The sequence below is a fragment of the Falco punctatus genome (genome assembly GCF_963210335.1).
Source record: "Falco punctatus genome assembly, chromosome: 3".
Taxonomy (NCBI): Eukaryota; Metazoa; Chordata; class Aves; order Falconiformes; family Falconidae; genus Falco; species Falco punctatus.
This window is the reverse complement of record NC_137582.1, coordinates 100,005,621-100,021,113: the sequence shown is the minus strand read 5'-3', so window position 1 is coordinate 100,021,113 and position 15,493 is coordinate 100,005,621. Positions and strand designations below refer to the sequence as shown.

General features: G+C 36.7%; 1 protein-coding gene across 1 annotated transcript in view; it reads right to left on the bottom strand.

The window, feature by feature from the left end:
• The window catches only part of CDKAL1 (CDKAL1 threonylcarbamoyladenosine tRNA methylthiotransferase), a 428,463-nt gene that overhangs the window by 223,511 nt on the left and 189,459 nt on the right, over positions 1-15,493 (bottom strand). Inside the window, exon 9 of the mRNA XM_080381401.1 lies at positions 10,628-10,731. Coding sequence (XP_080237527.1) covers positions 10,628-10,731 — 104 coding nt within the window. The remainder of the gene's footprint in view (positions 1-10,627; positions 10,732-15,493) is intronic.

The following is a 15,493-nucleotide window of genomic DNA, read 5'->3' as shown; positions in this document are numbered from 1 at the left end:
CATTGTGATTCATCTACATCCTAACCGTGGCATGCACATGATTTTTTTTGGCAAATTAACTGTTATGGCATGTTTGTTATATGAGGCTGCAACATGGACAATTAAAGTGATTGGCTGGACTAAAATCTCTGTCAACACCAGAAGAAGGCATTAACCTGGGAAGCAAAAGAGAAGGAGATTCCCCTTCTCATTGCTGATGCCTAGGATCACAGCAGACCTGGCAATAAGGAAAAAAGCCCATAATGCATGAAATTGGCCTAAGGTATGGAGCACGCCTACAAAATCAAAGTAAAAATCTACTGAGTCTCAACAAAACCCATTTGAACCAAGCACACACACACACACAAAAAGTGACCTGAGGCAAAATATCTACCACACCAAGGCATAAAGGCCTCCATATCTTTTCAATAACAAAAGGTTTTGTTTCTCAGCTCATCCAGAACAACATCTTTTCCCTAATGCAATTCTTGCAAATAGATTATTTTAACTAGAAGTATCAATTAAAGTTTAAAAGAATTACAAAGAAATGGCAGCAAGATGATATTACTGAAAGTTCTTGGCAACTATAAAATTAGAAGATGCCATGATCCACACACCCTTAATAAAAATATTAACAACATTTTAAACTAAATCTGAGCCTTCTGCTGATTCTTAGAATTTCTGTGAAAAACAGTGGCATGTTGTGAATCCCAGAATCCTTGGTGGCCACAGGGCATAGATATGATCACTATGTATAATATTTTGATGACAACATCAAACATACCACAAGCGCACTGCAGAGTGATCAGCCTGTGGCAACAGATCTTGAAAACAACAAATTTATTCTGCGTGAGTCTATCACCTAGCATGTGCCATAGGTTTGAGGCGTTCTGACAGTAGTGGACTGCCGACATACATAACACACTACAAATCCACAAGGATGGCTACATGATTTTTAGACCAAAGTCAGCTCACATCTGGCCAGCTCAGAAGGAGACTTCAACTCTAACTACAAAAGACCAACTAAAAACATGCAGAGGAACAGTAATTTTAAAAAATACAATTATTTTTAATAAAGCAGTGGTGTAAGACACACATAAATACAATTTAACACTAATCACAGGTCATAATGAGATGAATGAAGGAAATTATCTCCTCACTAAGGCTATGTGCAGGAATACATGGAACTGGAAACTCATTCACCATATAGCAAACAGGATGTAAACATAGTATCATCTTTCAGGACCAATGACCAAATACAAAAGAGAAACTTAAAAAAAAAGAAAAGGTGTAAATGAAAGGTGCATTATTGTGACAATATGTCTGAAATGAGGGGAAATTCACTGCCATAATGCAGTTTTGAGAAATTCTGGAGGGGATATGAGGAGGAACACCTTCAGCTGGACCAGAAAAAGTAGTGCAGCTCAGTCATCCAGCTGAAGATATACAACTTTCTGTCTTGAATGAAACTTGCCTAAGAATTTCTACAGCTATGGCGTTAGATTAATACTTGCTGCCTGTAAAAGGAACTAGCATAGATCTCTGCTCAGGTATTCTAATGCATAAGTTGAGCATGTAACAACCTAGAACTGAAGGGCTGAGTTGGAAGGGACCTACAACGACCATCGAGTCCGACTGCTCGACCACTTAAGGGCTGATCTAAAGTTACAACACGTTCTTAAGGGCAATGTCCAAACGCCTCCCCACCACTGACCCGCACAAGCCATCCACCACCTCGCTAGGAAGCCTGTACCAGGATCTGAGCACCCTCTTGGTAAAGAAACAGTTCCTCATTTTAAGTCCAAACCTCGCCTGAGGGACGCAGCTTTGAGCCATTCCCATCTGTCCTGGCACCTGATCTCAGGGAGAAGAGCTCCGCACCACTCTGTCCCCTTCCCCTCCTCAAGGAGCAATGAGGAAAATATAGACAGCAATATATAATGTAACTGCCAAAGTATTTCTCAAGAAAAATTAAAAATAATGCAGAGGAACCTGTTATGCAACAAGACATGCTGAAGACAACAGAAACAACTGTGACATATCGGTAAGATTCACTGTATAAAAGAAACATGTACCAAAAACACGATAGGGAATTTCTTTCTGAGCCAAGAGGAGAGCTTATTAAAACTTCTAATTTTCTTACTCAAATTAAGCTTGAAAATGTCTTGTTGTAATTATGTTATTTATTTGTTATTTACGTAAATAACAAAATACTGTTATTTACTACTAACAGGGCCTCTTTTTATCCTTTTAAAAATATGGGGTTTTTTAATTAATTAAAATAAATATGTTTTAAAAATAAATAAAAATTAGATATAAATAAAATTAAATATATTTAAATATAAATACATTTTAAATATATAAATAAATATATAAATACCCTCTTTCTTATATGAATTTATCCATGTGTGTTTGAAGTTACACAGCAGTTTTTACATACCTGAAGACATTGCTTCTGATCACTACTGATGGAATGCAACGGTATCTTTTTCTTTCAGGATCATTAGAAAAGATGACATGTGGACATGAAAAACTAATTCATTACACTACCCTATATAACTCTAAGAAATGACAAGCTGGTACCAAAATATTTGTCTTGGCCTCAATAGACATAATTGCACATTAGCAAAGTCAGCAGGAAAAACTTAAAACATTCATAAGATACAAAAGACAATACAGAAAGAATTTTAATAACTTGATAATAATAACAAAAAACTAGCTCTTTAACCATAGCCAAAAAGCACAGAAGTACAAAGAGTTGTTTATCAAAATGTCTCAAATACAGCAGCCCAAGCTCCCTGGAATGCAGCTTCAAGTTATACTTGAGGAACAGTATTAGAATAAAGCTTACTTTTCCAAGAACCAGTAAAAAGGCTGACAGAAGAGGTTTATCTTAGGAAAACACTGTCACCATTCTCCTCCTTCCCCAAAAATAATAAAAAAACCCCCAACATAAGAAAACACTATGCATCAAAAAGCTGGGTATGAACCAAGATTATCTGTGATATGGAAAATACTGCTCTTCCAAAAAATTCAATTGGAAAGGACTTGAAAAATGAGATGGAGTTTAAGTTTTTTAAAGGTAAAGAGTATTTTTTTGAAAAGATTTCCATATAAAATTTTCCTGTCTTGTATGTTTTATAATCTACGTATCAGACAATTTTTTATTCTATAAATCAGAAAACAGTGAAGCAAAACCATTTTGGAAAAGAAGATTCAAGCATTACATTATGCAATGCTAAATGCAACACATTCAGCTTTTTCTACAAATCTTTGTGGTCGAATTCAACATATTCCTGCCAAAAATTCAGCATTTGGAGAACTTTTATATTCCAATAGAAAAGCATTCCATAAGAAAGTTTAAAACTAAAAAATGGGCATGGACTTCAAACTCTTACAAGGTCATTCTTCCTGCTAAAAGAGAGCAAGTAAAAGTCAATATATGCTACACCTCAACTTACCGTTTCGTATCAGATATTAAGTATGGAGGGTTTTTCCTTCTGAGGTTTTTATGGGGCCATACATACCGTGACTTAAGCACAGGAGAACACAAGAAGAGGAACAGCCAACCAGCACCGAAGTTTCACATTTCTTTGTTACAAGGAAATTTTGTTTGGCTTTTGCAACCCCTTCTGGAGGTGTTTAAAGCATACTAACATTTGCTTATTCACTCTCAAGTTTTTCATAGCGTGGGTAAGGCAGCAAAAAAGAATAAGATATGGTCTGCATTTACAGGTTAAACCTGCCTTTATCTTGGCTTCCCTTTTGCTATAAAGGGCACAGCATGGAAAAGTGCCTTGAACTTAACTTTATTAATTTTATATGCAACTTTTTGTTATGCTGCCTTGGGCAATGACTGGTAATCAATACTAAAAATTTTGCTTTTCTGATACTGCTTTTGCCAAACAGTAACAAATACTTGCTAAAGTTTAGCTTATGGCTTTTGGGGAACAAGCATCATTTCTGTACAAAAATCATTAAACTTTCATAAAGAAAGAAAATTTCACAAAATTTCAAATTGCTGAAATATTTCAAATGAAATGAAAGTGAAATGTTTCACTGTAAATGTTTTACACTGTAAACCATTTCCTTAAAAAAAAAAAAAATACCACCCTACTTACAAATGTTATGTTTGGTTTCAGAATTGACCTGTATTTTAAAATCCAAGGGGTACTCTGAAAACCAAACAAAACATTCAAGTTTAACTAAATATTTAATCCAATTCAAAATGAAACAAATCCTTTTATTTGGAGAATAACCAAGCAAATGTATTTCAGTACTATACAAAGCAGATTTCCCAATCTTTACAAAAGACAACTGAATTAAAAGAGACACAGTAAAACAACACTTCCAAAAGAGATGTCCACCTAATTCAACTAATTGATTAGTTGTCTGCCATCAACACGATATAATTTAGGTTTTTATGGTATTTAACAGTATACATATTATGATGTTTTTCTTTCCCTTTCTTTACCACACAAAGCACGTCCCAATCTGTCCTTACAACTGAATCGTTGTCTTTGACTGTGTTTGAACCATACAGCACAGACACAATTTCTGGGGGTTCCCAAGTATTTTCAAGCATAACTCCAACAGAAACTAACTGACAGTCACAAAATCAGCATCAAGTATCAGTTTGCACATTGTCAAGATATGAGTTTATACGAACAATGGAAACTCAGTTCCCATACATCAGTGGGTAACACCACTGCACTTTTTTTGTATTGAATTTGTTATCCAACAGGTTTCTCAACACACTCTTCATCACACGGCTAGTATGGAAGAAGAGTTAGCACAGAGTGAGCTTTCTATCGGGAGTGTTGCAGAAATCGCTGAATAAAATTTAGGAGAAAGCAGCATGAGAAAATTCTTGACTTCTGATAATGCTGCTAGGCTGCAGAAAAAAAACATCAGTGTGGGTACAACAGAGACATACACCTATTTGACAGAACATTGACACTAGGAGGGCAAAATTATTAGTGAGCAAGGAATTAATATTACTTAAGAAAGATTTCCTGGGGGATGCTTAGGATCATTAACAAAGGCCACGTTGAAACAACTAAGACAGCTTTTGCACTCCTGGGTCTGTGTCCAGGCTCCGAGCAAGTGTGTATTTTGCATTAAGGAGAGACCTGCATATACAACAGCTACTCTCTTTACAGTCTTAGTTTTGCCCCCCAAGGACCCTGAGTACACAGCCCAGGTCTCCATCTGGGTGAGCGGGCACCATGTCCCTCTCAGCATGTTCAAAGACCAAATCTACTATTGAGAAGATGTAGCCTAAGCATCCTAATTCGGTACTGCGTCTGCCAGTTAATGGGAAACCAAGACCATTTCTGCTACTTCGTATTTGTCCTGTCATGAATGGCAGCTGCTCTGAAAACATACAGAGAGCTTACTGGTAGTCATGCAGGAAGAAAAACAGTTACCAATTAATAAAGCAGTATATGTCTTGACAGCACTCACCAGAACTACTAAACCCAAAAACGCTTAGCCAAACTCGACAGTCATCTGAAAAGCTCTGCAAACCAGTCACATTATATAAAATTAATCCTTATCATTATGCACAAACATCTGTTTACAGTAATACTTGTAGAGAACGAAATATTTAACATTAATCTCCTTTAAACTCTCAACACTTCAAAATATACAAGATTAGAGATAATTGCTAAAGACAACTAATGAAAGTCAAGAGCCACAATCTTCATTCAGGTAGCTCCCCTGCTTTATGATGCTACATTTTGTCCAAGATTTGCTAAACAGAAGCGTTATTCAGAATTCAACTCCACGCATGCCTGTGAACGATCATGCAAATAATAGAATAATAAGAAATGATATTTTGCCACTGCAATTATTCATCCAGAAGCGATTGTTCTGCAAAGCTTGAGGATATAAGAAAAAATGTCTCCCAACAGGACCTGACTTCCTGGTTGCTACCATAAAATAAGCTAATATAGTAGTAATTATACAGTGTATATTTTAATAGCAGTATATTCCCTGCCATCTGCAACAGACATGTAATGCTAAAGAAGTATAATTTTGTACTGATACATGCAGAAGATTTTAATTCTAAACTAGAATGAAATAACAGCCAATTCCATAAAACTATTTGTAACTTTAACTTAGTTTGCTGAACAAGCACAATTGTTTGCAATACAAAGTCCTATCTTTGCTCAGAACGTCTTTCACATATGTAAGGTTTACAAATCACCAGGTATCAGTTATATATCTTTTTATGGTCACTAAAATCCCATTAAAAGGGGAAAAAAAAAATCAACTTAAAGTCTTGCAATGTAGCCAAAGCTATTCCAGGACAGCACTCCGCACAACAGTCAAAGCACAGGCTTGTTTAACTTTTGTGTCTCCTTGGAACACTGCTCACCAATGGCAGCCACCACAGCCTTCCACTTCATATACTAAGCAAAAACACATTGTTATACATAAAGTAGCTTTGGGAAGGAAAGAAAGAGCTCTCTCATAACTGCAAATGCAATTCCCTAAAATATAGCATTGAACATGCTATAGCAAATTTTGAAAAAAACTCATACTACTAAATTGATGACACAAAGAAAGTGCTGTATTATCAGCTGTAGAAAACCTCTTTGCATAAACAACCTTACAGTAGACATTTGTTCTCTACTCAAAGACCACTTTACTATATTCTGCAATACTTTTTCTTTTACTAGCTGTCTTACAGAAGGCTGCTATATAATGTGATTTGACAAGGACGTTCATGGGAAAAAAATTATAGAACTACAGAAACTACTTACTAAAAGTTGAAATGTACAGAAAAAACCAATAATGTCAAAAAAGTGAAAACCTCAATAGTCTACTTGAACAAAATACTCTGTCTGAAACTGAAAGAAAGTTTGTGAATTATTAAAGTTGATGTGAGTCATAACTTCAAAACTACTATGGAGGTCAGACAGGAGGCATAAACCCATACAAAGTGTGCAACAAACTCGCTTTCACTACACCGTAACACTTAGCCTAATGCATTACAAAAGTATGCATCATCTCCTAGAAACCTGCAACACACTTAGATTTTGTGCACATGATAATGAATTTAAGATATTAAAAAAAAAATACAAAAAGAAAAATTATTTCAGAGGTTGGAAAAGTACAAGACACAGGTGGTATCTGTTCAGTCATGATGCTTTCAGCCACCTCTTTTTAATCAGTTGATTTGAGTCAATTTTATGCTTACACAAATAATCTGAACACATATATAAATTATTACAGCTTTGTCATCTGCTCTCATCAAGTTACCACTCGGCAGAATATTAAACTTTCTTTTTACAAAACCAACCAAAACGATACAGGCTTGGACCTTAAAATACACTGAAATAAATACCAATTTACCTACACAAAGTATGCAAAACTCTCAGAAAACCAGCAGCTAGAGTCAGAGAACTAAATTTTGACTAAAAAGCCTGAGAGTTTCAAAACTTCAGAAGTCACCTTGGAGACAGACATCAAAGAGAGTGATGACTGCCAGGTACCACCTTACAGCTGCTGTCAGAGATCATGTACCTTATTATTAGCCACCCAGGACCAGACTACTGACTACTTGAAATGGCTTGCAGCAGAGTAATGCAGGCTATATTGCAGCTTAGAAATATTTTATACACAGAGATATCCTACCCAGAGGCTGCAGTACAGAAGTGACTGAAGAAAAATTGGGAGTATCTGATCACAGCACTTGAAGCCTGTCCTGGCAACCTACTGCTGCTAAAAATACTGTTTCTAGATGTTAACTGCAATCTTACCAAAGTAAGATCACTTGAAGAAAGCATTTTGGAGAAATTTTTTGTGCAGAGATTTAAGGATCTGTAACAAAATGTCCTTAAATACAGCTTTTCTAATCCATTTTCAACGTATTCAGCAATTGAAGCCTCTCACCTTTGGGGCCTGTGAAGTTGGGGCCTGTGAAGTTGCGTACTGTAAGAATGCATGCATACAATCCACCGCAAATGGTATCATCTCTTTTCTTACGTGGCTTGAAGGTGCTGTTATACAAAATCATCACGTACTGTTTTGCCGCTGTTCTTCTAAGACACCTAAGTTCTACCAAGAATAATTCCAAAGTGGAAAAAACTTTTCATCACACATCTGTACCTATTTCTCACTACAGCCTCAGCAACACATCTGCTGAAAAAACCCAGAAGTGATTGCTGAAGAGATTGTGGCTCAGTCACTCAGCAAGAACTTTCATAATGACTTTGAATTGCTTAAGTCTTTCCCTGGATTGGTGAAGTTTCTGCAGCCCAGCTGCAGCAATAAACTCTCCATACACTGCAAACTAAGTATCTGACTATTTCATGCCTGTTTCTAACTATGAGAAAGCTGGGGGCAAAGTCTGTCATTTTACAACTCAGTACTTGCTTCTTTCCTTATGTCCTCTAACAAAGGTACTAGTGTAAGGCCAAATAAGAATAGAACTCCCTGGAGAGGCCTGCTGTGAGACACGTCATAGCATTTCTCCAAGAAATTTCAAAACAATAGCTTAAGGGCAAGTTTTTCCATTAGAAATCAAGTTATTTTGAAAGAGTCAATATTTATAATAAATGCCACAGTACAACAGATGAATTGAATTACTGAATTTTCAACCCAAGTGTACAATACTTGAGGTTCAAAATACTTTCCAAAATTTCACATTTATTGTCTGCAAAGACAAACAAAACTTGAGTTTTCTTTCCTGTTATATCAAGCAAATACATCTCTATGTTCATTAATGTGGACTTTAAGGCATGTAAATACAACTATAACAGGACAGACAAGTCTGAATTTTTTTCTTTCCTTACATACAATAAATCTAAATAGAATTTAAATAGTTAACTTAAGAAAGACCGTAATCCTGACTGTAATACCCATCTCTTCTCTTTGTCATACTCCTTTGCTGAATTGTTCAAAGTTTCTTTAGAGCATTTTGACAACTATATAATGCTATCAGAATAACACTATTCTTATGCTACTCATAATATAAAAGTACTTCAGAATTACACCTGGGTGAAAGGAAAAGAATGTAGTGTTCCTTTTCTACCTATATGTCTTGCTATCACCAGGCATTTACTTGTGTCTGGAAATTAATGTATAATAATAACCATAACCATCAAACTTCCTCCTGCACAGTGAGTACTCAGCGATTTCAACATCGCCTGTCTTGTACTACTGAAAACTTCTAGCTTTCTGAAATGTTTCCTGAACTGCTTCTCCACCAAAACAATAAGTGTATTTATACTTCTTGTATTTCAGCTACTGACCATTTTATAATATGCACACAGATTTTGGAAACTTGACCTGCTAAAATAAGAAATCTGAGACATGACAGGATTTCTGCTTATCATAACAGACAATCCAATTCACAGCAACAGCAGCATTACTTGTACAAATTTAAGCGATAGGAGACATTTTATGGCAATTGCAGATAGGCTTCATGGAAGAAAAGAGAGGAGCTTGGCTTTTAACAAAAGCAAAAGGCATTTACAATCTTAAACAAGTACTTTGTGTGTGGATAATGTAGAATTTGAAATTTCTGATTGTGGGTTTTGATTAGGAAAAGGATTCTTCCTTGCACACTACTGACAGGAATAGCCAGAAGTTCATCACTGACCTAAATAAGGTTCATTATGGATCCCTAAATAAGGATGGATTTAAAAACACGTTGAATCATTAGAGACCTATTTCTTACTGGAACACTTGCAACATTCAGAGCCGTAAGTGAAACCCGATGCATGTACTGTTTGTACATCTACAGAGGACATGACATCACATGTTGGATTTATTGTTCTACTTTTGATTCATACTACTTGATACAAAAATGGAAGGAGTTGCGATGCCTGAATTATCTCAGTATTTTTTTTAATATACATTTAATCCTTCAACATGGCACACAAACACCAAAAAAAAAAAAACACCAAAAAAAAAAACAACCCACACCTGTGCCTTCACAGAGTCTGTATCACAAATGAATACTGGCATTATTTGGAAACCTGTGTTTTTGAAACACTGGCAAAATTCAGATATAAAGAACAAATATTAAGGTACAATAAAGCTATCATAACTACCAGGCATACAAGAGTTTTAGGCAGATACTGGCACAGGGTACACTACTGCAGGAAAATCTTTTGATGTTTGATTGGATCCATGTGACATTACAAATATCCTTAAAAAGTGATAAGCTTTGTACAGTTTTCAGAAACATCCCAGTACTCCTCCAGGAAATCCATTGCCAGAAAAAGCAACGTATCCTTAAACAGGGTTTTAAGAATCCTAGGGGAGTTTAGAAATTTAGTTTTATTGTTGAGTGAAAAAGTTCTGTCTTCCCCCTTAAGAAACCAGAGACAGTGTAAAATGACTAAATACTAGTTTCGCCATCATCATGAAAAAATGCTTGCATGGAACTTCATTTGAGCAAGCCTAAACCCAAACTGAAATCCCCCTTATGGTAGGACTACACTTTGTAAGCAGTAGCACACACCACCACGAAGCACGGCTTTCTATCACAACAGCACCGCCAGACACAGTTATGACTATTAAGAACATCAATACCGTAATAGAGCCATATTGCGTCACGATCACTAACGGTGAAAATAAGACCTGGTCCACTTCAGAGGCTGAATTTTACAGTAGGCATAAAATTCCTTACCTTGAAAAGACTGTTTGGCTCTGTCCACTAGTTCTTCAATTGGGTAACTTGCTAGATCTCCTCTGGCATGCTTAGTTTTGCAGTAGGTACATGCATTGAGACACCTATTTAGAAAACAAAAATACTAAGTTTCTAGCCAATGAAGCCTCTATATGCACAGCCATGTTTATTAAGTATATATGAAAAAATGAGCTTTTATATCTATGAGCAGAAAATAGTAGTATTTGTTTCAAAAATCAATGAAGTAGTTTGAAAAGTGTTTTGACCTCCTACCTTCTTAAAAGTATCTTTCACATCTATATAAAAGGTTGAAAAAACAATCAGTGGAAACCACATACAAAATCCAAGAGTGGGAATTCACGTATTTTCAGAAAACTGTAATAGGCTTAACAATTGTTCATTACTAAAGATGGATCTCCAGGCTTCCAATCCTGCTGTCACATAAAAAAAATCCAACCTGAACAAAGAAATAAAGGAAAAAAGTCCTGAAAAACTAAAAGTAGATTTTAAAAATACTGTGTATTCTTGAAAACACATTTGAGTTATTTTTTTCCTTCTTTCATTTGGTTTGTATAAACAAAACAAGTAACATAATGAAGACAGAATCACCAACCAGAAAGACAGCTTGGCACAAAAGATTGGGGAGCTAATGAGAAACTCCCGTTAAGAAATTAAAGGAATATGTGAATGCTTTTAATTTACCTGACAATGTAGCAAAGGCAGACTAATTCAAAGTAAAAGGGTGGAATGATCAAAACAAACAAAAACTACCACTCAGTGTGTGTTTTTTCCTGAATTAGCCTTTGGATCCTGGTAGTGCGATTAATGTAATAAGCAGAATGTTAAAAGCAGTCTGTTGCACTTTTTCCCCCCCTTCCCCCTTTTAAAGTTGATATTGTCCTACAGCTTTTTATAGGTTAAAGCATTTAAAACTCTAAAAAACCAACAAAACCAAAAATCCCAATTACAAATATCTGTCTTGTTCATGGTTACTAGAACATCTTAAATTCTGTCCATTTTCACAATAAAAAAGCCACAGCTTCAATATAGCAAAGCATTTTGGTGCCAGAAAAGGCTAACACTAAACTACAGGAGAACTTTCACAACATAATGAAAAGGCAAAGATAGTGCCTGGTGGGTTCTGAAATCACCAGCCTACACGACCCCATGTTTACTACTTGGATATATCCAGTCTTCCACTGCTGCGTCTGGCAGCTCCGTGACCTATTGCTTTGCAAGTTCTAAAGGTTTTCCATCACAGAGGTTGCCCTCAGACATTTGTTGCACCTTGTTTGCACAAGCGGTGGATCAGGAAGCGCAGGACACTGCACAGCACATGTACTCAGGTGCTCTCCTGCCCCGGACATCACCTTGGCCCTGAGACCTTCTCTACCAACAGAATCTTGCTTTCTACCACATAACATCTAGACAGTTTGTGATTCTCTCTGCTAGACTGGGTATGTATATTTATTTCCTGCTTATCAGACCCAAGCATCAGATTTTAGTGTCCATTTTAGATCAGAAAACTAAAAGATACTGCTTAACCACAGCAATGAGACTGTTCTGTTAAGAACTAAAAATGTATATAGAAAAAAGCTGCCATTTAGTAAAATATACAGTTGTCTATATAAAATAGAGAAAAAAACACCCCTATAATCTGAACCTTTACAACCTGCTCAAATAAGTGATTCATTCCCACTCAAAGACAAGTCACTCAGCAGACGTGAAGGCATTTTTACCTATCTCCCCTTTCTTCTGCAAACCAAAAGCCTTTCATTTTGCAAGACCCAAAGCATGTTTTAAAAAGTAGCATTTGAAATTAAGAGAGTATAAGCAGATAATTGATCTATACTTCCTCTGTGTAACTTATTTAGCAACCTAAAATGTTTTCTACTCCACCACTGGCCATGGAAGGTACGCCACAGAGGGCTTTCCCTCACAGCCCAGGGGCATTCGGTTCTCTCCCTGCTTCCCATCTGTGACTCTTTCAAACTCCTACAATTCTTCCAGGGTTGCAAAACATGTTTTTTTCATTTCTTCCCCCCCCCCACCCCCCCCTTTTGTTTCTTTTCTTCTTTTTGCATTTCTTTTATTTTTAAAGCACAACTCTCCGTTCAACCTAACCCTTCATTTCGTAGCAGGCTCCTATTGAGCTATCCCACTGTCACACTCCTTCCCCTCTCCATCGTTCACTAAGCTAAACCAGTTTTCTTCCACACAGCTACAAAAAAACAGCGTTATGGATTGGTGATGTATATTGCCGTGTCTCGCAGAGCAATACTACACTTGCCTTTGGGAGCCTGGCCTGGTGGGTTGGTGGGGGCTAACAGCCAGACTCCCCCCCTCCAGTGGGACAGGGAGGAAGGGAACAAGGGAGCTCAGGGGTCTAGAGAGGCGAGGAGATCGCGTCCAACTACTGGCATGGGCAAAACAGACTCAATTCAGGGAAAGCTAACTTATCGCCAACCAAAATAAAAACTTAATTCTAAATTCAGGCAGTGGGAAACAAAGATACCAACATTCATTTAATCAAAGCCTTTCTTCTCTTTTTTTTTTTTTCCCCCAAGGCTTAGCTTCACTCCAGTCTTCTACGCACATCCCACCCCAGCCAGCCAGCACCAGCCTCTCCCCCCAGAGGCCCCTCCAGCACCCCACACGGGTCTGCAAAGCGCTAAAAAACAATGCTGGGGTGGCAAAATACTGCAAGCAAACCCCTGAACCTTGAGAAGGCACCTCACAGGCGATCCAGTCAAAGCCCACGTTACTTACCGGCCAGCTCGTAAGATCACGAACGCAAGATGCTGCACCTGCTGAGGGGCGCAGCCAGAGCGATAAAAGCCACCATTCACCACAGCTCTTCCAGCTGTGCAGATGGAAACCCTACAGCATCTCGATAGCCACGATCATGAGAAGGGAGTAAAGGAAAATAATTACCTGTTGTACATAGGCTGATCCACAGATTCTGGTTTGCAGGTTTTTTTGGGTGTTGAGTTTTGTTCTGAAATGGGTTTTGCTGGTTTGTTGTATTTTATTTTTTTTTAGTTTTGCTTTCATTTCAAGGAAACAAAATCAGTTTCATAGCAGACATGCCTGCCCCCTTAAAACCAACACACAAAGGTGTGCTTGACATTGATGATATCTGTACTAGTCTTTGTTTCCTCCAAAGAAAGTAACATTACCAGCTATTTTGCCAATCTTCTCAGGTCATCAAGAAGAGATTTAACTTGCAACAATCCTGCCCCATGACCCCAAGGTTACTTGAACAGCATCCCTTTCACCCAGAAACAACAATTTTGTCAGCCATCAGTAACAAAGGGATGCATCAAGATTTTATATCTTGGGATGAAGTAAATTTATTAAACTCAAATTTAAGCTAGGATTTGGGAAGAAAAAAAACCCGCAAACATACCACCAACAACTTTTCTATTTTACTCCCATTTGCAAAAACTGACTTACTACAAATCTGGTGTAAAAGTGAGTTTCAATGAAAAGTTGTTTACCAATTTTTTGTCATCTTGAACTGTAACCTTGCATGAAAACGATGCTTTTTGTGGGCTTGTCTTCAAGATGTGCCACTTCATCATAAGACTGATAAAAATTATACTTTTGGTATTTAAAACAAACTTCTAAATTCATTCCTATGTAATAGATCTAAATAGAGCCAAAATCTAAACTGGTATTGAGGTACAGTTAAAAGGATTATTTATGCTATTTACATAGAAATTTTGATTTCATAAAAGTCCACGTATAGTTTATTCACAAAAAATACCTCTTTCTCTTTATAATTTATGCATAAATCATACCTATTTCTCACTATGTATTTTTCTCTGTCTTTAGGTGATGGTATTTGAAAAGCTCTACAGCAACAGTACTAAATACTAGGAGTATTAAGTACTATGGAACAGTACTAAATACTCAAAATTATTCATCTCCAGACCATGAGGATAAGTCTTATCTTTTCCATCAATGTTCTTTTCCTACAAGGACTAGTTTCTAGTAAATTTGTTTGTCCTGCATTTTCAGAGTTGCTTCCTGGGCAAATATTCTTTAAACGAAGACCTGGGCTACCTGAAAAAATACGTTAACAGCAGTTTCTCTCTGGTAGTGCAGTTACCTTGGTCACAAAGAGATAACAGAAATGTGTAGCAAGAAGCACACAGAAGGGGAATTTATTCTTAAAACATTCACAGTATTACATGGGACTGTTTCTAAGAACTTTGTTACTATGGTCTTTAAGTACTTCAGAGGGTTTCTTGATTTATTTTGGGGCAAGAGTTGAAAGCTGGGATTTGGAGACATACTTTTTTCAAGTTCGCTGCCAATTAACTTATTCCTAGTCTAAAATAAAAATATTGTGGAATAAATAAGTAATTCAGTTTTTCTTTTCTTTCCTTTGTTTGTGTTTGTTGGGGTTTTTTTTGTTTTGTACTTAAAGAGATTATATAACAAAACCAAAATGAGACAGACTTTGATGTAATATAGAAAAGGATTAATGTTAGAAAGCAAACAAAAAAAGCCAAAACTTTTAAATCCTATTGGTACCATATTTGCTAATTCCAACCCGGGGAAAAAAATAATTTTTTGGGCTACAGCTGACCAACAAAAGGATGCAGATTTCAAATATTTGTAAAATGCTGAACTAACCACTTTTCACAGATTTGAGAATTACCTACTCTTGAACATACAAATTTAAACCAAACCATAACTATAATGAAGTATCTGTAGTGGGTTTTTGCCTTAGTAAGCCAGCCTTCCACTCCAAGTTTCCAGCATAACAAATTATTCATACGTCCATGCTGCCACATACTCAGACCACAATCAAGTGGAAAAAGTCGGTTGGGAACTCTGAGAATCTGAGCATTGCCT